At 36.5% G+C, this 22,079-nt stretch overlaps 1 protein-coding gene across 9 annotated transcripts in view; it reads right to left on the bottom strand.

The window, feature by feature from the left end:
• CASK (peripheral plasma membrane protein CASK) overlaps positions 1 to 22,079 on the bottom strand; it is a 444,900-nt gene that overhangs the window by 41,039 nt on the left and 381,782 nt on the right. For 3 of the 9 annotated variants that reach the window (XM_075295032.1, XM_075295038.1, XM_075295069.1), the window contains 6 exons: positions 20,973 to 21,137; positions 20,629 to 20,697; positions 13,962 to 13,991; positions 7,815 to 7,913; positions 7,442 to 7,580; positions 2,739 to 2,795 (listed from right to left, as the gene is read on the bottom strand). In XM_075295032.1, the coding sequence (XP_075151147.1) occupies positions 2,739 to 2,795; positions 7,442 to 7,580; positions 7,815 to 7,913; positions 13,962 to 13,991; positions 20,629 to 20,697; positions 20,973 to 21,137 (559 nt within the window). The remainder of the gene's footprint in view (positions 1 to 2,738; positions 2,796 to 7,441; positions 7,581 to 7,814; positions 7,914 to 13,961; positions 13,992 to 20,628; positions 20,698 to 20,972; positions 21,138 to 22,079) is intronic. The other 6 variants (XM_075295051.1, XM_075295075.1, XM_075295042.1 and 3 more) reach the window with 3 other exon arrangements.

Here is a 22,079-nt window from a genome sequence, read left to right as displayed (position 1 = left end):
ACTAAATTTAAATAATTTCTATCATTTTAATTATTCTTACTGTGTTTTTAACTTATTTTAAACAAAAACAGTTTTAATTACACATTAAAAATATGAAAAAAAACGAGTTATAAAAAATTGAATTAAAAAAATTTTCTGTGTAGTTAAAATCAAGAAAATTTTTGGAAGGAAATTTTTTGAAGTGCTTTTAAAGTTGTGCCTTTAGAAGAACTTCCAAATTTTTTTCCTGGCTCTTTATAAGATCCTGCGAATTGTGACATAATGCAAATCAATTTTCCTCATTTCCTTCATTTTGTTAGTATTGTTTTAGTTTCCAAACAAACGATAAAATAACGAACAATTGCTGTGACACAAAAAAATACTGTCCGGACTACAGAGGAAGAATTTTAAAAAGTAACCGAAAAATTGAGCTGACCAGAGTACTGGATAGTCCGGACTAGAGGTGTGCGCATGAGTGAAATTTGAATCACACTCACGCACATTTACGAAGCCAAATATTTATTCACGCACGCTCACGCACGATAAGTGTTTTAGACTAACGCACATTCATGAAATGAAAAGCAGTACTCACGCACAAACTACTTTTACAGACTCACGCTCACGTAACTCAAGATAAATTCACGAGACTCACATTTTCCAACCAAGAATGAGCAAAGGTTACAAAATTCATAAATTAAAAAATATAGTTCGACAACTAAATCAATTTCAGTTAACCTACACACAAAAATTTTTTTTCTGATTCAATCACGAAATTCATTGATCCAATTAATTTTTTAATTGAAATGTCTTCAATCACAGATAGTGAATGATAGTATCAATTAAAAAATTAATTGACAGTCTATTAAAAAATGAATTGATCCAATTAAAAAATTAATTGATACTATTAATTTGTGTGATTGATTTTTGTTTCAATTAAAAATTTGTTGAATCAATTAAATGTTTAATTGAATATTTTTTAAAACTCAATTAAGATTTTAATTGGAAAAGTTTTCGTGAAATTTTTTTCTGTGTACGAGTAAGAATTAAATCTTTTTCGTGATCGTGATTTTGCAAAAATTTTATTCACGCACATTCACGAGCCGATTTTATTACTCACGCACGATATATATTTTTTTAGTCCCATTCACGCACATTCACAAGAGTTGCTTCAGATTTTATTCACGACTCACGTGATTCACGCATGTCAAGACAATTTCGTGTCACGCGCACACCTCTAGTCTGGACTAGTGAGAATCTGGATATCTGGATGAAGAAGTTATACTGTATTATTAACAGCAAATAACTAGACTTTATCGAGAAGAGAAACGCAAAATTGAACCGTCATTGTGCTCAAAAAGTCGAAATCTAAAGATCCATTTTAATACTGGTTAATAAATGCCAAAAATTAATTTTGTTTCTCTTGGAAAGAAAATTTTAGACCAAAACAAAAAAAAACAATATTTCACCCACCAGCAGCACCTATATGCCTCTATAATCTATAATCACTCTCTCTCTAGCATTTGTCTTTAATATACATAAAATATCGTAATTAAATTTTTTCATGAAATTTCCATGGACTTGATGGAAAATTTCATACGGTTTTCAACACTCTGTTTTAATCCTAAAATCCTTTACTTGTTAGACAAAAGATTTAAATTTATAGAGCTTCGAGGAAGGACAATTTAAATTTAATTGCATAATGCTTCAATATATTCCATTGTCTAAAGTCATGGGTGAATTTTTAATCATTTGAATAAATAAATATTTGGCGAATACAAATTTAGCAGACATCAATGTCACAAAGACCACCAATTTCACCCCACACTATATTGCTCCTATTGTCCCTCTCATTACAACGTGGGACAATTGCATTTTGATTTAAATCCGAAACCCTACTCAAGTTCAAAAGACCAACTATCGATGACATACTTGTTACGAGAACAATCAAGCCCGATGGCATTATGGAAAATTATTGGCTTGGCTTTCCTTTGTGACCCAGTACTATACACGTCTTTCACCTCCGGCTATGCTATGACTACGCAAAAATCATCTCTCATTGACCTCTTTCATGGTGCAGGTAGACAAAAAAAAAACAAAAACTGAAAACTACAAACAAAGGGGTTTTCTGTGGGTTTCTATTAATATTGGGAATATTTTTTGATCTCTTTCGTTTTGTTTATACAGTGTATTGGCCACCTCCACTCCCCACGGAATAGAGGAGATGGCAGGAAATTTTAATACTTTTTTTCAATTTAAATATTGTTGGGGGAGTTTAGAGTCATCATCTTTTTGCCATTGTATGGGGATTTGTATTTTTGATTTTCTTTCGTTTTATTTTGCGGATGAAATGAAGGATATCGAGGTGGATGGGCTAGGTAACGATAGGGACAAGGAGAGGTTCCCCCTTGGTTAGGATACGTTTATTGTTCAATATTAAATTGTTCATTTGTGTTGGAAGTGTTTTTGTTGCTGCTGCTGTTGCTGTTGCTGCCGCCACTGTCGTTCTTGTAACTGTTGGCATGGCTGTTGTAAAGTGGATTGAATTGAATTTAATGGAAGTGATTTTGTGTGTGTGGAGAGGGGGAGAGAGGGGGGATAAAGCGTAGGTTGTGAGGAACCATGGTGGAAGCAGGTGGTGCTGTACTGCTGCTTTCAAAAGGTTGTGCGTTTATGTGTGGATGGCTGTATGTGAGTAGGTGCTGTGGTATGGGTGTTCGAATATTTTGGACTTGGGTTTGTGGTTGTTCATTTCTATATACCTGCGGATCCATCACACCCTTCAGTTGTATGAGCGGAACATCCAGCATCGGGATCTCCTGTTTAGTCAATGGCACGCACACACGCATATACACGCAATAGTTAGTAGTGGTTGTGGTGGTGGTGGTATTGGTTGGTGGAAAGGGGGGCATTTTACATATTTGTATACGCACACACACATACAATACAATTTATTCGAGTTTTGTTTTTTTTTATTACATATACATATATAAAATAATTGAATTAAATGTTTATACAAAATATTATGACATGATGGTATTCGGATATTGATATATATGCAAGTGTATAACTGTGTAAAGGACAAATCGAACACACATAGATATACATGTGGATGTGTAGGTGTGTGTGTGTGGATTTATGGTAGCTATTGCCCTATTGTGAATAGTGTATAAATACAAAATGTTTGATTGTATAGGTATTGCTGTGCGTGTGTGACTCTTAGAGTTCATTTGTTTTACAGGGGTTTATTGGTGAGGAGCTTCAGATCAACTGCTATCAACAAATTAAATGAATGATTCTTGTTTTTGTCAGCATTTGTGGGTCTTTGTGAAATTCCACCCCCCCCCCCCTGGTTACATTAAGCCTGATTTTCATGTGATCAATAAAAATCAACATTTTGTACAAAAATGAAATATCACCATAATCGGTCGATTTGTGGTGTAGAAAAACAGAGAAAACCAGCGACAAACTTAAAATAGACATGTCATATTTATGAAGAACACAAAGATATATGCGGCTATAGGGATTCATCCATTCATCGAGATTCACTTCCCTACATAAATATGAGAGTCTATGGATATTTGGCTTTGCATGAATTTCAAAAATAATCTCTTTGGTTTTTTTGTTTTAGATGAATGACAGCTAAAGTGAGACACACATACACAATTGTACACACACACATTCATACAATCAATTATCTATTCTGTATATAAAACCGGATATTTGATGATTGACAGTAGCTTGTGAATAATTCAAAAGGAAATGAAAAGTGGGACAAAAAAAATCAGATTAAATTAAAAAAAAAGAAAATTTAAATTGCAACGAGAATAGAATGACATTCGTTTTTTAAATATTTAAAAAAATTGAAAATATGGGCAAGAGCTTATGACCAGATAACAATAGAATTCGTTGGAGTAAGAGCTTTTATTTTTTTAAGTGGTGCTAATAGTTTTAGTTTCTAGTCTTACTAAAACATCTGTTTTGTAATTCCCTGGTAGTTTTATTTACACAGAAAAATATATAAGAGAAATTTAAAATTTTATCTAATTTTTCATAAATTTTCAAAAAAAAAAATTATTTAAATAATTTTTTACGTAAAACAAAAATTAATTGTCCCAATTAATTTCTTAATAGGATAAATTTGTTTAGTTTTATGTGGTTAAATTTTTTGTGTTCCATTATTCTTAAAACTGTTTTTGATTCGAGGACCTAATAGAAAAACTCTTAACGAATAGCCAATCGTATTTAAGGACAAGAAACCTTGGGAATCATGCCAATATCTATTTCAGTGGAAACTCCATTCGGTCTCAGCTATAAACATTTTAGAGTTTACATTCACTACTTTTAGACACATTTATAAACAGACGTCGCCCGCCTTACATCTTTCAATGACATGGCTGAACTGTTTGATATTTATATCATATAAGAACCAGAACAGACACAGCAAACCATTGTTTGTCTTCAATCACGAAATTATGTGATTGAATATATTAATTTCATGATTGAACCAGACTGTGTAGTCTGGTTCTTATATGCCATAAATATCAAACAGTTCAGCCATGTCATTGAAAGATCTAAGGCGGGCGACGTCTGTCTGTAAATGTGTCTAAAAGTAGTGAATGTAAACTCTAAAATGTTTATAGCTGAGACCGAACGGAGTTTCAACTGAAATAGATATTGGCATGATGCCCAAGGTTTCTTGTCCTTAAATACGATTGGCTATTCGTTAAGAGTTTTTCTATTAGGCCCTCGAATCAAAAACAGTTTTAAGAATAATGGAACAAGTACCTGAATTCTGATGTTTAGCCATTCCTTCACTATATATTGTCCGGAAGCCTTCATTATACCCTCCACCACCACTCCATCGTAATATTGCTTTAAGACCCCATAAAGTATATATATTCTGGGTCGTGTTGAAATTCTGAGTCGATCTATGTGTGTCCGTCCGTCTGTTGAAATCACGCTAACTTGCGAACGAAACAAGCCATCGACTTGAAATTTGGCACAAGTAGTTGTTATTGATGTAGGTCGGATGGTATTGCAAATGGGCCATATCGGACCACTTTTACGTATAGCCCCCATATAAACCTATCCCCAGATTTGGCTTGTGGAGCCTCTTGAAGGAGCAAAATTCATCCGGTCCTGGTTGAAATTTGGCACTGGTGTTAGTATATGATCTCTAACAACCATGCAAAAATTGGTCCATATCGGTCCATAATTATATATAGCCGCCATATAAATCGATCCCCAGATTTGACCACCGGAGCCTCTTGAAGGTGCAAACTTCATCCGGTCCTGGTTGAAATTTGGTACGTGGTGTTTGTATATGATCTCTAACAACCATGCAGAAATTGGTCCATAACGATCCATAATTATATATAGCCGCCATATAAATCGATCCCCAGATTTGACCTCCGGAGCCTCTTGAAGGTGCAAAATTCATCCGATCCGGTTGAAATTTGGTACGTAGTGTTAGTACATTGTCCCTAACAATCATGCAAAAATTGGTCCATATCGGTCCATAATTATATATAGCCCCCATATAAACCGATCCCCAGATTTGACCTCTGGAGCCTTTTGGAGGAACAAATTTCATCCGATCCGGTTGAAATTTGGTACGTGATGTTAGTATATGATCTCTAACAACTATGCGAAAATTGGTCCATATCGGTCCATAGTTATACATAGCCGCCATATAAATCGATCCCCAGATTTGAACTCCGGAGCCTCTTGAAAGTGCAAAATTCATCCTATTCGGTTGAAACTTGGTACTGGGCGCTAGTTAGGGACAGGTTGGATGATAAGTCCCCGGTCTGACACATAGATGGCGTCGCTGGTATTAAATGCATATTATTTTTATATAGTACCAACCTTCAAATGATTCGTGTTGGTCATATCATTCATCAATATTTGGATATGCGGAAGCTCTGTGCAAAATGGGTGCCGCTCGAGCTCACATTTGACCAAAAACAACAATGTGTTGATGATTCTGAGCGGTGTTTGCAGCTGTTAACTCGTAATACAACCGAGTTTTTTCCGTCGATATGTAACAATGGATGAAACATGGCTCCATCACTACACTCCTGAGTCCAATCGACAGTCGGCTGAGTGGACAGCGACCGGTCAACCGTTTCCGAAGCGTGGAAAGACTCAAGAGTCCGCTGGCAAAGTAATGGCCTCTGTTTTTTGGAATGCGCATGGAATAATTTTTATCGATTATCTTGAGGCGTTATTGGAGCGTTTGAAGGTCGAAATCACGGCAAAACGGTCCCATATGAAGAAGAAAAAAGTGTTGTTCCACCAAGACAACGCACCGTGCTACAAGGCATTGAGAACGATGGCAAAAATTCATGAATTGGGCTTCGAATTGCTTCCCCACCCACCGTATTCTCAAGATCTGGCACCCAGCGATTTTTCTTGTTCTCAGACCTCAAAAGGATGCTCGCAGGGAACAATTTTGGCTGCAATGAAGAGGTGATCGCCGAAACTGAGGCCTATTTTGAGGCAAAACCGAAGGAGTACTACCAAAATGGTATCAAAAAATTGGAAGATCGTTATAATCGTTGTATCTCTCTTGAAGGGAACTATGTTGAATAATAAAAAAGAATTTTGACAAAAAAATGTTTTTTCTTTGTTAGACCGGGGACTTATCAACCAACCTGTTATATACTTGTTTTGTTTTTACATTGTTTCACCTTCGAAAATATTTAAAACAAAATTGCCCTTCTATCCTCGTTAGGAAACAAAAATATGACAAAGGGATATAACATTGAAGAATTTACTTTTAATTTTGCAAGACATACACATAAAGCTATAAAGAAGAAATTTAATTGGATTGCAGTGATGAATGATAAAGCCAATGAAGATGATGACGATATAGACATTTCTTAGGCAATCAAAGACTACAAAGAAATTTTTCACAAACAATAGAATACCAATTGGGAAATAATATTTCAAAATGTAAACCATGGGACGATCAGTTTATTTCCTAGTTTCAATAGAGTTTTGGGTTGGATATCGGAGTGTAGCAGTGTGTTATGAAATATAGACATAAATGGTTACACAGAGATTTTTTTAAAATAAAATACAACCAATAGAGTTAGTGATAATTAGTTGTTTGTTAGTTAGATAGAGTTCTTGAAATATAGTTTTTTTTTTGTTTGGCAATTTCAAGAACCATACATAGAGAAACAGATAGATAGCAACAATTAGAGACATCAAGAAAATAATTTAAACAAACATAAACCAATTTATATGTATGTATTTATGTATATACTCGTATATATTTTTAGATAGCATTAACTCATTGTCAATTTCAATATCTTATGTCATTATCAGAAAACGATGATATTTCATTTGTGTTATTACTTTGTTATTGTGTTTTTTTTGGCATTTCAGTTTGAAAATGTTGGCAATTTCTTGAGGTGATTGTGAATGATTTGTTCAAAATGCTTCATTAACTTACCTTGTTCATTTTTGGTTTTATCTACAGTTTGACAACGTATACGCCATTCTTGTAATTCAGGTGAGGGTATTAGGCCAGCTGAACCACCCACAGCATCGATACGAGCCTGCCACCAATGCTGGTCATCTTTGCTAATGATCTATGAAGCAAATGGAATAGAGGAAGATGTTAACATAATCAAATAATAAAACTAAAAAAAAAATGTGTTCATAATTTATAATAAATTTTGTAACTGTAGTTTAGGTTTTGGGTCAACCACTTGACCAAAAATTAGTGAAAATTCAAATGTAATTAAGTAATCTTCAGTAAAATCTATTAAAAATTGCAAACCCAAAGGGTTTTTTGTTTATGAATATGAAGGTAATTAACTTACTTGCAATATATCGCCCACTTGAAAGGCTATGCCTGCTTGAGCGCACGGTATCAGCTCATCGTCCAATGGATTATAATCAAATTGTGCTCGCACAAAGATCTATAATGATATCGTATAGACATTGTATAGTAAAATAATTTCTTTTAAATATTTCTTAAGTATTCATTGACAATATTTGGTTAAAAAAAGTCTAATTTGTTTAATAAAGTTATGCGCAAATATCAAAGGCCAATTTGGAAAGTTGTGGTTTGATGTTTTAAATATCGGAAGTCGCAGATTATATATAAACTGCGATATACATAAACCTATTAAAAGACTGGAGACAAGTGGGAATCTAAGAACCAAAATTTGGATTTTGATATTTCTCCTTCAACTCTCAAACTGATCAGGCGTATTTTTACTTGAACTAGTCACTGCAACAGGTCATCACTCAAAAGAAATATGACGCGAATTTCTCACTGAGCTACGTTTATAATGCAATTTAAGTTAAAAATATGACAACCCAAAATTGTTTGTAGCAGGCGAAGGTTTGTCACTTCTGGACAGAGTAGTTTTATTCTCAACAAATGAGCGCAAGCCCCATTTGCTGCTACATTCCCAGAACGATTTAAGAACCGGTAATATGTTGACATTTGTGAGGAATATTGTTTGGAGATAGTCGGGAAGAATAACATAAGTATTGACTCGATCAAGAGTCCATCCTGATTTCAAATCTATATTGAGCTGACAGGAAGAGGTGGATAGACCCAGACGTTAGTTAAAACAAGTATGTACGGCCGTAAATTCGGCCAGCTCGAATCTTATGTACCCTCCACCATGGATTGCGTAGAAACTTCTACTAAAGACTGTCATCCACAATTGAAATACTTGGGTTGTGGTATCTTAAAACTTCTTAACATCGTTTTCTAAATTGTGAGTTAGTCCATACGTGGTATATATTAGACAAAAAAGTTATGTATAGTTAAGTCTACAAATAATTACGAATCGATATGGACTTTTTGCACGCTACGTAGAGAGCCAGAATTGAAATATGGGGGTCGCTTATATGAGCGCTATATACAATTATGTACTTGATGTGGACCAATTTTTGTGTGATTGGAAATCGATTTATATGAGGGATATATATATAACTATAGACCGATATGGACCTAGTTAGGCATGGTTGTTAACGACCATATACTAGCACCATGTACCAAATTTCAACTCACTCGGATGAAATTTGCTCCTCCAAGGGGCTCCAAAACCAAATCTCGGGATCGGTTTATGTGGGGCTATATATGATTATGGACTGATATGGACCACTTTTGGCATGGTTGTTAAATATCATATACGATCACCACGTACCAAATTTCAAGCAGATCGGATGAATTTTGCTTCTCCAAAAGGCACCGGAGGTCAAATCTGGGAATCGGTTTATATGGGAGCTAAATATAATTATGGGCTGATAGGAACCAAATCCTGCATGATTGTTGGATACCATATACTAACATCACGAACCAAATTTCAACCGAATGGGAAGAATTTTGGTCTTCCAAGAGGCTCCGGAGGTCAAATCTGGTGATCGGTTTATATGGGGGCTATATATAATTATGGACCGATGTGGACCAATTTTTGCATGGTTGTTAGATACCATATACTAACACCATGTACCAAATTTCAGCCGGATCGGATGAAATTTGCTTCTCTTAGAGGCCTCGCAAGCCAAATCGGGGGATCGGTTTATATGGGGCTATATATAATTATGGACCGATGTGGACCAATTTTTGCATGGTTGTTAGAGACCATATGCTAACACCATGTACCAAATTTTAGCCGGATCGGATGAAATTTGCTTCTCTTAGAGGCCTCGCAAGCGAAATCGGGGGATCGGTTTATATGGGGGCTATATATAATTATGGACCGATGTGGACCAATTTTTGCAGGGTTATTAAAAACTTTATACTAACACCATGTACCAAATTTCAGCCGGATCGGATGAAATTTGCTTCTCTTAGAGGCCTCGCAAGCCAAATTTGGGGGTCCCTTTATATGGGGGCTATACGTAAAAGTGGACCGATATGACCCATTTGCAATACCATCCGACCTACATCAATAACAACTCAGATCGACTCAGAATTTCACCACGACCCAGAATATATATACTTTATGGGGTCTTAGGTTAGGTTAGGTTAGGTTATGTGGCAGCCCGATGTATTAGGCTCACTTAGACTATTCAGTCCATTGTGATACCACAGTGGTGAACTTCTCTCTTATCACTGAGTGCTGCCCGATTCCATGTTAAACTCAATGACAAGGGACCTCCTTTTTATAGCCGAGTCCGAACGGCGTTCCACATTCTAGTGAAACCACTTAGAGAAGCTTTGAAACCCTCAGAAATGTCACCAGCATTACTGAGGTGGGATAATCCACCGCCGAAAAACTTTTTGGTGTTCGGTCGTAGCAGGAATCGACCTTGTGTATGCAAGGCGGGCATGCTAACCATTGCACCACGGTGGCTCCCATGGGGTCTTAGAGCAATATTTCGATGTGTTACAAACGGAATCACAAAGTTAATATACCCCCATCCTATGGTGGAGGGTATAAAAAGGCCAACGATTTTGAAATTAACACTCATACAGTTTCATAAACTCTGAGATAAACTAACTTTCCAAAATATGAGGTGCTCAAATTAGTAATGCGGGATTGACAACAGATAATGTAGTTCAGGATATAATATTTAATTTACCTCAATAGCTTTCATTTTCAACACATATCATGTTTTGGCTCGCAGTATGTCAAGTTTGGGCCCACCAAATAGCATATGCGGGAACCTTGCAAGCAGCTGCTCCAAAGGCAACAAAGAAAAGACTGTGTGCATTGTATCATTAGAGCACTGAAAGAAGATATTTCTTTCTGGGGAAGGAAGATTTTCTTTTCTGAGGAATGAAGTTTTAGACAAGCAACGTTTTCTTTTGACGCTATAGAATTTTCGTTAAAGACAAATAAAGACAAATTTGAGACAATCATTGAATCATATATCATAAATTTGGGGTTGGCCGTTCTAAAAGAAAATACTTTATAAGAAAGGGGAATTTCAGTTGTCTAAAATTTCGTTTCTGAGGAAAGTATTCTTTCTTTCGGTGTCTGAGCTGTTGTACAGAGTGAAACTATCAGAGGAGTATCGAACTCAAATGATACGTTTGAGCCGAGCATTGTGTGATAAACGGACACAATTTTTGGAAGGGCACGACAGATGTTGCAAAACATGTAAACATTTAATTGGAAACCCTTAAGTGGGAAGTCCTAAACCCACCCGCCGTATAACCAAGGCATTTATTTTTCTGATGACCACTTATGAGCATCCAGACAAGGAATAACAGGTTGGCTGGTAAGTCCCCGGTCTGACACATAGATGGCGTCGCTAGTGTTAAATGCATATTATTTTTATATAGTACCAACCAAATGATTCGTGTCAAAATTTGACGTCTGTAAGTCAATTAGTTTGTGAGATAGAGCGTCTTTTGTGAAGCAACTTTTGTTATTGTGGAAAAAATGGAAAAAAAGGAATTTCGTGTTTTGATAAAATACTGGAAGCAAAAACTTGGCTTGATAATGAGTTTCCGGAGTCTGTCCCAGGGAAATCAACAATAATTGATTGGTATGCAAAATTCAAGAATGGTGAAATGAGCACGGAGGATGGTGAACGCAGTGGACGCCCGAAAGAGGTGGTTACCGACGAAAACATCAAAAAAATCTACAAACTGATTTTGAATGACCGTAAAATGAAGTTGATCGAGATAGCAGAGGCCTTAAAGATATCAAAGGAACATGTTGGTCATATCATTCATCAATATTTGGATATGCGGAAGCTCTGTGCAAAATGGGTGCCGCACGAGCTCACATTTGACCAAAAACAACAACGTGTTGATGATTCTGAGCGGTGTTTGCAGCTGTTAACTCGTAATACACCCGAGTTTTTTCGTCGATATGTGACAATGGATGAAACATGGCTCCATCATTACACTCCTGAGTCCAATCGACAGTCGGCTGAGTGGACAGCGACCGGTGAACCGTCTCCGAAGCGTCGAAAGACTCAAAAGTCCGCTGGCAAAGTAACGGCCTCTGTTTTTTTGGGATGCGCATGGAATAATTTTTATCGATTATCTTGAGAAGGGAAAAACCATCAACAGTGACTATTATATGGCATTATTGGAGCGTTTGAAGGTCGAAATCGCGGCAAAACGGCCCCATATGAAGAAGAAAAATGTGTTGTTCCACCAAGACAACGCACCGTGCCACAAGTCATTGAGAACGATGGCAAAAATTCATGAATTGGGCTTCGAATTGCTTCCCCACCCACCGTATTCTCCAGATCTGGCCCCCAGCGACTTTTTCTTGTTCTCAGACCTCAAAAGGATGCTCGCAGGGAGAAAATTTGGCTGCAATGAAGAGGTGATCGCCGAAACTGAGGCCTATATTGAGGCAAAACCGAAGGAGTACTACCAAAATGGTATCAAAAAATTGGAAAGTCGTTATAATCGTTGTATCTCTCTTGAAGGGAACTATGTTGAATAATAAAAACGAATTTTGACAAAAAAAAAGTGTTTTTCTTTGTTAGACCAGCCAACCTGTTACTGACGTGATCAAGAGCCCATACTGATTCCGAATCTATTTTGTGCAGGCAGGAAGAAGTTTCTTGTGAACATTCTGTATTTTTCAAAATTTTTCAAATGTACAATTGACTTGAAATTCAATGAAAAATTGAATTCTGCGAACGAAAGGACGTATTCTTAGGTTATCTGGCTCAATCACTTCACCTTAGTACGCAGGCGCGTGTCTTGATCAGCGGTCAAAAATTTGAGATAGTCAAGAAAAAGGATGTGCTAGCTAGTTACTGTCCCATACATTGACTAGAGGCCAACGATTTCGAAATGAATGCTCCTACAGTTTTATAACCTCTAAGATAAACTAATTTTCCAATATATTGGATGCCCAAATTACTAATTCGGGATTGACAACAGATGGCGTAGTTTAGGATATACGCTTCTCATTCGCATCTATAGCTTTCATTTTCAGTACATTGGCTCTCAATATGTAAAGTTTCGTGCCCACCAAATATCATTTGCTCGCCAACATGTTGCAAAGCCCGTAAAAATTTTATTGGAAGTCCTAAACTCACCCGCCGAATAACCTAGTCATTTCTCTTTCTGGTTAACTCTTATTAGCACTCAGACAAGGAATATGATACTCTACTAGAGCAAAATTTTATTTTTGGTCGGTGAATATGTAGCACGTTTGTAGCAATTTTGTTTTTCTCGGATAAATTTTTCCCATCCAAAATAGGGGGTGATCGTATTCCCTAGGATGTTATCATATTCCTTCTCTGCGTGAGGAAGCCAAAATTTGGTTCAATTACGGATTAAGTGACATCCGTATGTTGCCAAAAAGATGTGAAAAGGTAGTGGCTAGCGATGTTTTGCTTACTGTAGATCATGTTACCATCGATCGATCGTATTTTATATAGGGTTGAATTTTAAATTTGAATCCTCAAATTATATGTTCCCAACAATTTATAAATTAATTAATTTAGAGAAAATGAGCCAATTTCAAACACTTCCTTGATATACGATTTACAATTTGGATATACTTCATATAATTTGGAAACACCAATCTTGATGTTTTATAAATAATAATTGCGCAAAACTTACTGTTCACTGTAATCCCTCTTAAACTATGTAAAATAACAATTTATACATTTCATTTCATAAACTAACATCAACCACATTGAATCTGATATTAAAAATTAAGATAGAACTTTTTTTTGTTAAATTTTAACTCGAATATAAAACGCATTAATGCTCATCATTTTGAAAGAGGAAACAACAAAAAAAAAACTTTACAAAGAAACTGAAAATCCATAAAAAGAACAGATTATTATTGGACACATTTACAACACAAACCAATGAAAACCAGAAACCAAGACCAACAAAAAAAAAGACAAATCGCTGAAATATCCCTCAGGGAAACATAAAACATATCTGATATAGACAACTCATTCGGACCCTAGAATAGAATGAGCGAGATGATGTATATATGTGTATATGTCTATACAAAATGAGAGCAAAATAGAAAGAGAGAGAGGCAAAGTATGATAGAGAGGTTACTTACTAGAACTGGAGCTGGTCTTATCCTGAAAAGCTGCAGGGCGATGATGATTATTGTTGCGGGTCATTTTTATTGTTTTTTTTTGTTTTTCATTTCGATTCGTTTATAGGAAAATTTTATTCATTTTCGCATAAACGTTGTAAATATTTTTTTTTTCGTTTTTTTCAGTTTGAAGTGTTGATTTTGTTCGTTGTTGTTTTTATTGCAGCGAGAGAAATGAAATTTCATGTTAATGAGAAACAAACGAGTCAAGAATATGGACTAATTACACGAAAACAGAAAAAATATATATCAACCAACAAAACTAAAGTAGATGAAATCATGAAGAGTAACATATAAAGGCTACAAAACAATCAACATTTTTCTGTAAAAAAAAATGAAATAAAAAAGAGTAGCAAGGCTAAGCTAAAGCTATTATATAGGTATGTGCATGTGTAATACAGGAAACGGAAAAAAACTCATCTCAAAAACAAAACTAAAAGACACTGGTAAAGGACAAGACAAGTAAGGACACCCTGTCAAAAGCAGAACAAAAAAATGTATTCAACACGGGTTGGTGTCGTGATGTGTGTGTGTGAATATTTCTCGAAAGTGATGTGACCGAGACGAATTTGAAGTTAAATATGATGTCCTTGCAATTAAAAAAAAAAAAAAACAGTGATAAACCAAAGGACTTATGAGGATGACACAAGTCAACCAAATGTGGTACTACATGACAGGGGTTTGTTTTTTTTTTCATAGGTATTTGTGCTTGGGATTTTATTGTAGAGTTGGAGTTGTTATACTAGAACATTAAAGAATATTAAAAGAATAGCTCGTTATGTTCACTAGAAATAAAATTTAATTCTAAGGACGATTTCTATAATATTTAAAATTATTTTTGGTCGATTAAAGCCAAGTTGAGCATAGTACAAAATAATTTTCTTTTATGTTAAAATACTTATTTAAAGGCTGAATTGTCTAAATCTAAGGGCAGAACGTCTTCAATGAAAAATTAATCGAACATTGGTCCAAACAACTTTATATCAAAGAAATTTAATGCTACGCACAAGATGCATACATATTTAAGGCAAAATTGTATAATAATCTGAAGTACCGTTTTTAAATTAAACGAAAAAACATGATCAAATCGAAAAGGTTTCTTTTTAGAGGAACGTGATTTCTTTTGGAGAACTGGATTTCATATGAGAGAACTTTTCTTAAAAAAAAATAAAAGGAAAAAAAGATTAGGGACAATCGCTGTGCCCCTTGGTTAATTCAGGTTTATTTCCTCTTAAGGAAAGTACTTTTAAACTAAGGGGAATTTTATTTGTCCACAATATTTTCTTCGCTGCGTGTATACACACAGATAGGCCGTTTTCTCAACCAAACTTCGATTTGGTTAGGTTCGATATAGTGGCAGACCGCTTTACCAGACTGACTGGTGAATTTCGCCCTTTTCAGAGAGTGCTGCCCGATTCCATGTTTAACTCAATGACTAGGGACCTCATCTTTATAAGCGTTTCACATTGCGGTGAAACCAAAGAGATAAGCTTTGAAACACAGGCGATAATCCACCGTTGAAACTATATCTGCCCTTAGACTGTAAACTAAGATTGAGTGGTGGTCAATTCCATTTCGAGCCATGTCAATCTAATATTTGTGACAAGCATTCGACTCCATATTTATGTTTAAGAGAAAAAAAAGTTGAATGAGGCCAAATCAGAACAATATAGTAGATTAGGCAGAGTTTTGTAAGCCAATTTGACGGTGTCGAGAGGGGAAGTGTTAGCATGCCCGCCTTGCATACGATTCCCGCTGGTGACATTTCTGAGTGTTTCAAAGCTTCTCTAAGAGAGAAGTTCACCACTGTGGTATCACAATGGACTGAATAGTCTAAGTGAGCCTGATACATCGGGCTGCCACATAACCTAACCTAACCTAAGCTTCTCTAAGTGGTTTCACTCCAATATGGGACGCCGTTCGGACTCGGCTATAAAAAGGAGGTCCCTTGTCATTGAGCTTAACATGGAATCGGGAAGCACTCAGTGATAAGAGAGAAGTTCACCACTGTGGTATCACAATGGACTAAATAGTCTTAGTGAGCCTTAAATATCGGGCTGCCACTATTACTAACTAACTAACATAAATAATTTGATATAAAGACAGCCCAATGTGACACCTTGCAAATACTTGGAAAATGGCGGCCATCACCATTTTTGAAAGTACCTTTGCGTGGTGCACTCTCCTTTTTCGACTGTTAATTAATCTGTGGTGTACACCGTTTCGTATACGGCCATGAAACACTGTAGAATTTGCCTTGCATTGCTTTTAAACAGAGTTAAACATTGATGCGTTAGGTATTCTGGAGCCAGCAAACGCTTCCCCTATTGATGTAACACTATCTCATTTTAAATTTCGTGCAGGTTATTATCCCGACAATCTTTGTAAATGCCTAATCGGTCAGCTATATCCCAAACATTCAATCGGCAATGTGCCAATTTGGAATCATGCGTTTTTTCGCATCTCATCCGTTGTGGACTTAAAGGGTGATACGGTCAAAATTTGGTCAAGGGAAAACGCGTGTAAATTAGAGGTGTGCACGTGAGTAATAGTTTACTCACGTTCACGCACACTCACGACAGAAAAATCATACTCACGCACACTCACGCACGATATTTTTTGGTAGGACTCACGCTCACGCACACTCACGCACACTCACGCACGAAAACGTCGTGACTCACAAAAAATACCGTGACTCACGAAAAATACCGTGAATCACGAAAAATATCGTGACTCACGAATAATTTTATAATTAATTTACCTTACCGAAGTGTCTGAAAACATGAGCATTATTAAAATCGAGAGTGTTATTAAACTATTAATATCTCAGGTGTCATTAGAATTGTAATTGAATTTAACTCTTAAGCGTTTTATGTTGGTGAGCAGGAATATTGTCGTGAGTGTAATTCGTTACTCACGCACACTCACGAAGATATTATTTTCGTGACTCACGCTCACGCACGACATTTTGGTTTGTTAATCACGCTCACGCACACTCACGCTGTTGTCATGAGCGTGACTCACGACTCACGCACGAATCACGAAAATTTTCGTGAGTCACGACAATTTCGTGTCACGTGCACACCTCTAGTGTAAATCGGTGAAATCGTTTATTTAAAAAATCAAATTAAATTTCTTTTTCAAGTTCAATTAGTATAAAATTCAGGACAAATATTCAGTTAGGCTTTCGCTTTTCCAAATCCGAATTGCCTGGCCTCACGCTTGACACCTGCCATCAGATTTTGTACAGCCACCTTGTCCACCTTCTTCGCCGCAGAAAGCCAGTTTGCCTTGAACTGCTGCTCGTCCTTAGCAGTTTTTTTGGTCTTCTTTAGGTTCCGCTTGACAATAGCCCAGTATTTCTCAATTGGGCGGAGCTCTGGCGTGTTGGGAGGGCTCTTGTCGTTGGGCCACTCCATTGCCTTTTTACCGTAATGGCAAGATGCCAAATCCGGCCAAAACAGTACGGAACAACCGTGTTTCTTCAGGAAAGGCAGCAGACGTTTATTCAAACACTCTTTCACGTAAATTTCTTGGTTGACAGTCCCGGAAGCTATGAAAATGCTGCTTTTCAAGCCACAGGCACAGATGGCTTGCCAAACCAGATATTTCTTTGCGAACTTTGACAGTTTTATGTGCTTGAAAATATCTGCTACCTTTCCCCTTCCTTTTGCCGTATAAAACTCCTGTCCCGGAAGCTGCCTGTAGTCGGCTTTGACGTAGGTTTCGTCTTCCATTACCACGCAGTCAAACTTCGTCGCATCGTCGTGTACAGCCTCCGGGATAGCGCTTTGGCCGTCGTATTTTGTTTATCATCGCGATTTGGAGTCACTACCTTCTTGTAAGTCGATAGTCCGGCTCGTTTTTTGGCTCGATGAACGGTTGTAGACTATACACCCAGCATATTTGCGGCATCTCGGAGATAGAGGTTAGGGTTTCGATTGAAATTACCGGCAACTCTCTTTGTCGTCTCAGCGGCTTCCGGTTTTCGATTTCCCCCCGATCCAGACTTCCTGGCTGTCGACAAACGTTCCCCAAACACTTTAATTACATTTGTAACAGTTGATTTGGCAACTTTTAGCGATTTTGCCAGCTTTGCGTGCGAGTAGCTCGGATTTTCGCGATGCGCGAGCAAAATTTTGATACGCTGCTCTTCTTGCTTGGACGGCATTTTGACAACTGAAGAGTGAATTCCAAAATCAAAATAGGAGCAACATTCTACACACACACACACACCCCTTAAATGAGGGGTGTTCAGGTTTTTTAAATGCAAAATTGAAAGAAATACGTCAAGTTTATATTGACCAAATTTTGACCGTATCACCCTTTATTGCACTACTTCTGTACTAAAATGTTATTTCGAACATTGCTTCTTAACAATGTTCTGAACATATCCATAAAATTATAACAGTTGATTACAACAGATAACAGTATTTTCTATAGATTTAGATCCTTATTAGTGCGTAGATAATGTCAGAGATATAATAGTCCTATCATATATATAGGGACCCACCATGGGGCAATGGTTAGCATGCCCGCCATGCATACACTAGGTCGTGGGTTCGACCGAACACCAAAAAAGTTTTTCAGCGGTGGATTATCCCACCTTAGTAATGCTGGGGACATTTCTGAGTGTTTCAAAGCTTCTCTAAGTGGTTTCACTGCAATGTGCGACGCCGTTCAGACTCGGCTATAAAAAGGAGGTCCCTTGTCATTGAGCTTAGCACGGAATCAGGCAGCACTCAGTGATAAGAGAGAAGTTCACCAATGTGGTATCACAATGGACTGAATAGTCTAAGTGAGCCTGATACATCGGGCTGCCACCCAACCTAACCTAACCTATCATATATATAACTAGATCGGATCTGAGATCTAGTCATGTATACGATTATATCGGGTTCATATCTCGTCGTATCATATCTCATCAAGACTGGGTCCGGAGTTGAAACCATCACCATCGGTATTCTAGCCAGTCATGAATCCTTCCCATTCAACGTAAGAAATTATTTTCTTCAATTTGCTCTACCCTGCTATTTACTAAAGACTACAAAGCCCCTTTTGGGGGTGTGATCAAATGCAGGTAGTAATTTTTAAATATTAAAATAAAAAATTGCTGTTCAATTCTGCTTATGTCTACGTCACAAACATAAATTTTGAGACCTAAAATATTGATCTAATATGAAAAATTTTGTCATTAAATCATGAATCTATGAAATGTGTGTTCCTCCGTTAAAGTCGTATGTTTTTGAAGTAAGGCAATATTTTCCCTTAAATCAAAGAAGAAGAAATGTTTGAGATATTTAAACATCTCTTTGAGTCCCGTTAGAATTATTCTTCGCTTTATCTAACTATGGACTTTCTTCCTACAAACAATCGGAAATCAAACCATTTTTATCTTTAATCAATGTTCTTTCCGAGACGTTCTTTCATTTCCGACATTTCTAAACAAAAGAAACTCTTATTGAATAAAACGTTGGTAATAACCATTTTAGTTATACCATAACACGTCCTTTAAATAACACTTGCGATTACTATTTCAAATTCGTTTCGTTGAAAGTAAAAAATCTCTTCACCTTAGAGTAATACACCCTATTTAAGATGCAACAATAGTTTGAGAGAAAAAAGAAAGAGAATGAAAACATAAGCCAACAATATCCCATCAACGAGCAACAAAAACGATAACAATGAAGAAGATGATACGCTTCCGCACACACTTATTTATATGACATTGTTCTTGTGTTTGTTTGTTTGGTCGTTGGCGTTGCCGTTGATGGCTATTGTCGTTCCGTTATTACTCGTGTTGGTAGCTCCTGTTTCTGTTGGTGTGCAAATGCTTAGATTGCCTTCTGGTGGCAGCAAGCAATCCAGAATTTATCCAAGGCAACAACACACCATTCAAGAGGGTGACAAAAAACAGAGGTAATTTAAAATTTAAAAAATAGTGCACGTACAAGTCACAAACATACAGTCACCCTTTCTGTCTCTCTCACTCGCTCACACTCATGCAAAGAAACGCTTTCATACAGCCAATTGCATAGCAAGCACACTTTCAATAAGCCATACAGATACGCATTACATGGAAAAACACTTTCAACATTTACAACAACAATAAAAACTGTAAAAAAAACTTAACGACGACAAGGCTTGGGCAAAAACTTCTCACGACGATCATACGAGAGCTCACGACTCGGGATTCTTGGGCCATGAATGAAGCATGACCCTACAATAGAAGTGTTTGCATTAAAACATGCACTTGCAAACATACAAAACAAAATTAAAAGCTGAAATATAACGAGTGTGCAAGCGAGAGAAAGAGAGATGGTAATCAAATGACAACACCACACCACTAGCATCATTATAAGAAGGTAAATAAACTAATATAAGAATACAAACAACACACATAATACTTAATAAATACGAGGGGGGAGGGAGGTCAAAATAAAATACATAAAAATCAAAAAGAATAAAATAAAACAAAATTAAGAATGGCAAATACTGAACGACAAACGATAATGAAAACAACATCAGGGACAAACAAAGCAAAGAAATCTCATTTGTTTGAGTTGCTGTTGTTGTCATTGTCGTCGTCGTCAGCATCAGCATCAGCATCATCATCAATTATAATTACCTCGCATGGAGGAGGAGCACTTCTATAAGAAGGAACTATTTTAAAGGTAACAGAACCGCGTGCCTCACGCTGCAAAGAATAAAGAAAAAGAAGAAGAAGACATTTATTTAAGTATATTTCGTTTGATCATGGGAACAAATAGCTGGGTGTACTACACAAATATGCTGTTGAAGTAAATCACAAATATTTGTCTTAAGATTTAATTTTGTTCGCTATTTGCTCTGTAACCTCCAGCATAGTTGTCCTTGGTTAGTTGGAAAAGTGAAAAAAAAACAAAACCAAATTCCACCACCACTCCACCATTTTCTGTTGTTCTTATCATGGAGTAAGAGATGGCTACTTACCAGCATTCGTTGCAATTGCCCCACGGATTGGTTTTGCACAGACTGGCCATTGATTTCCCGTATTTCATCGCCAACATGCAGCGTTGCCTGTCTATGGATCATGCCACCATGCATAATACGCGCCACCAGACAACGTCCATCTTCGGTCATCTTTAATGTAATACCCTGAGGGAAGACAAAATGAAGACGACAGCAATGAATGAATGGAAATTTTTCACACAAAAAACATAAATAAAAGAAAACACAAAGAGCTCTTAAACATTTCTTTTTCGGTCCGGAAGCTAGAGCGGAAATTAAATATTTTTTAAGGTTCTAAACAGGTAACCAAACAATTTGAGTGGTGGTTTCAGGATAGAGATGATAAATAAATTGTACTTAAAGTAAATATTTAAGATAATTGATAATACTAAGGTAAAGATACTATTTGCTAACATAAAAGCAATTTTTTATTGACCGAAAAGCGTGGGTATACAATTTCGTGAAAATTTGGATTTTAGCCCATATATAATAGAGTAATGCAAATTCTTGGATACCATCTCCAATGTGATGTGAGTGAGTCGTTACAATCTCGGACTGGGCACGTAGCTGTGGTTTAGGGGTTAATCCACGGAAACTGATTTTGTACTTTTCACTAGAAATAGGAAAGTTATAGGATATAAATACCGAGAACTTCAAGGGTCAAATTTGAGCCTCTCTAAATCGGTACGGTAGTAGGAGTTGTCTTAAATTCCAAAGAGAATTAAGTAGGTCTAAAGAAGACCTACGCGACATTATACGTATTAGAGGTCTGCATCGAATAACTTTTCACTACATGTATGCAATTCGCTGTCGAATATAGTACATACACTGTCTTTCTCTCAGAGCGCAAGTAGTGAAGTGAAGAGAACACTTGCTTGTCAAATACCACCAAGTACTTATCCGAAACAATATGTGTTCCGAAAAAAAGGAACAATAAAAATGTAAGTACTTGAGAAAAAGTACAACATGGATTCTCTTCACTTCACGTGGTACCACAAGTATTTCTCAGTTATATGCGAAGCAAAACTTTCCATTATTATTAATCATAGATATGTATGTATATCACATATTTCATATATTTATGTATGT

The sequence above is a fragment of the Haematobia irritans genome, chromosome 1, assembly GCF_050003625.1.
Source record: "Haematobia irritans isolate KBUSLIRL chromosome 1, ASM5000362v1, whole genome shotgun sequence".
Lineage (NCBI taxonomy): Eukaryota > Metazoa > Arthropoda > Insecta > Diptera > Muscidae > Haematobia > Haematobia irritans.
The sequence above is the reverse complement of the archived record's forward strand: the minus strand, read 5'-3'. Positions and strand labels throughout refer to the sequence as shown.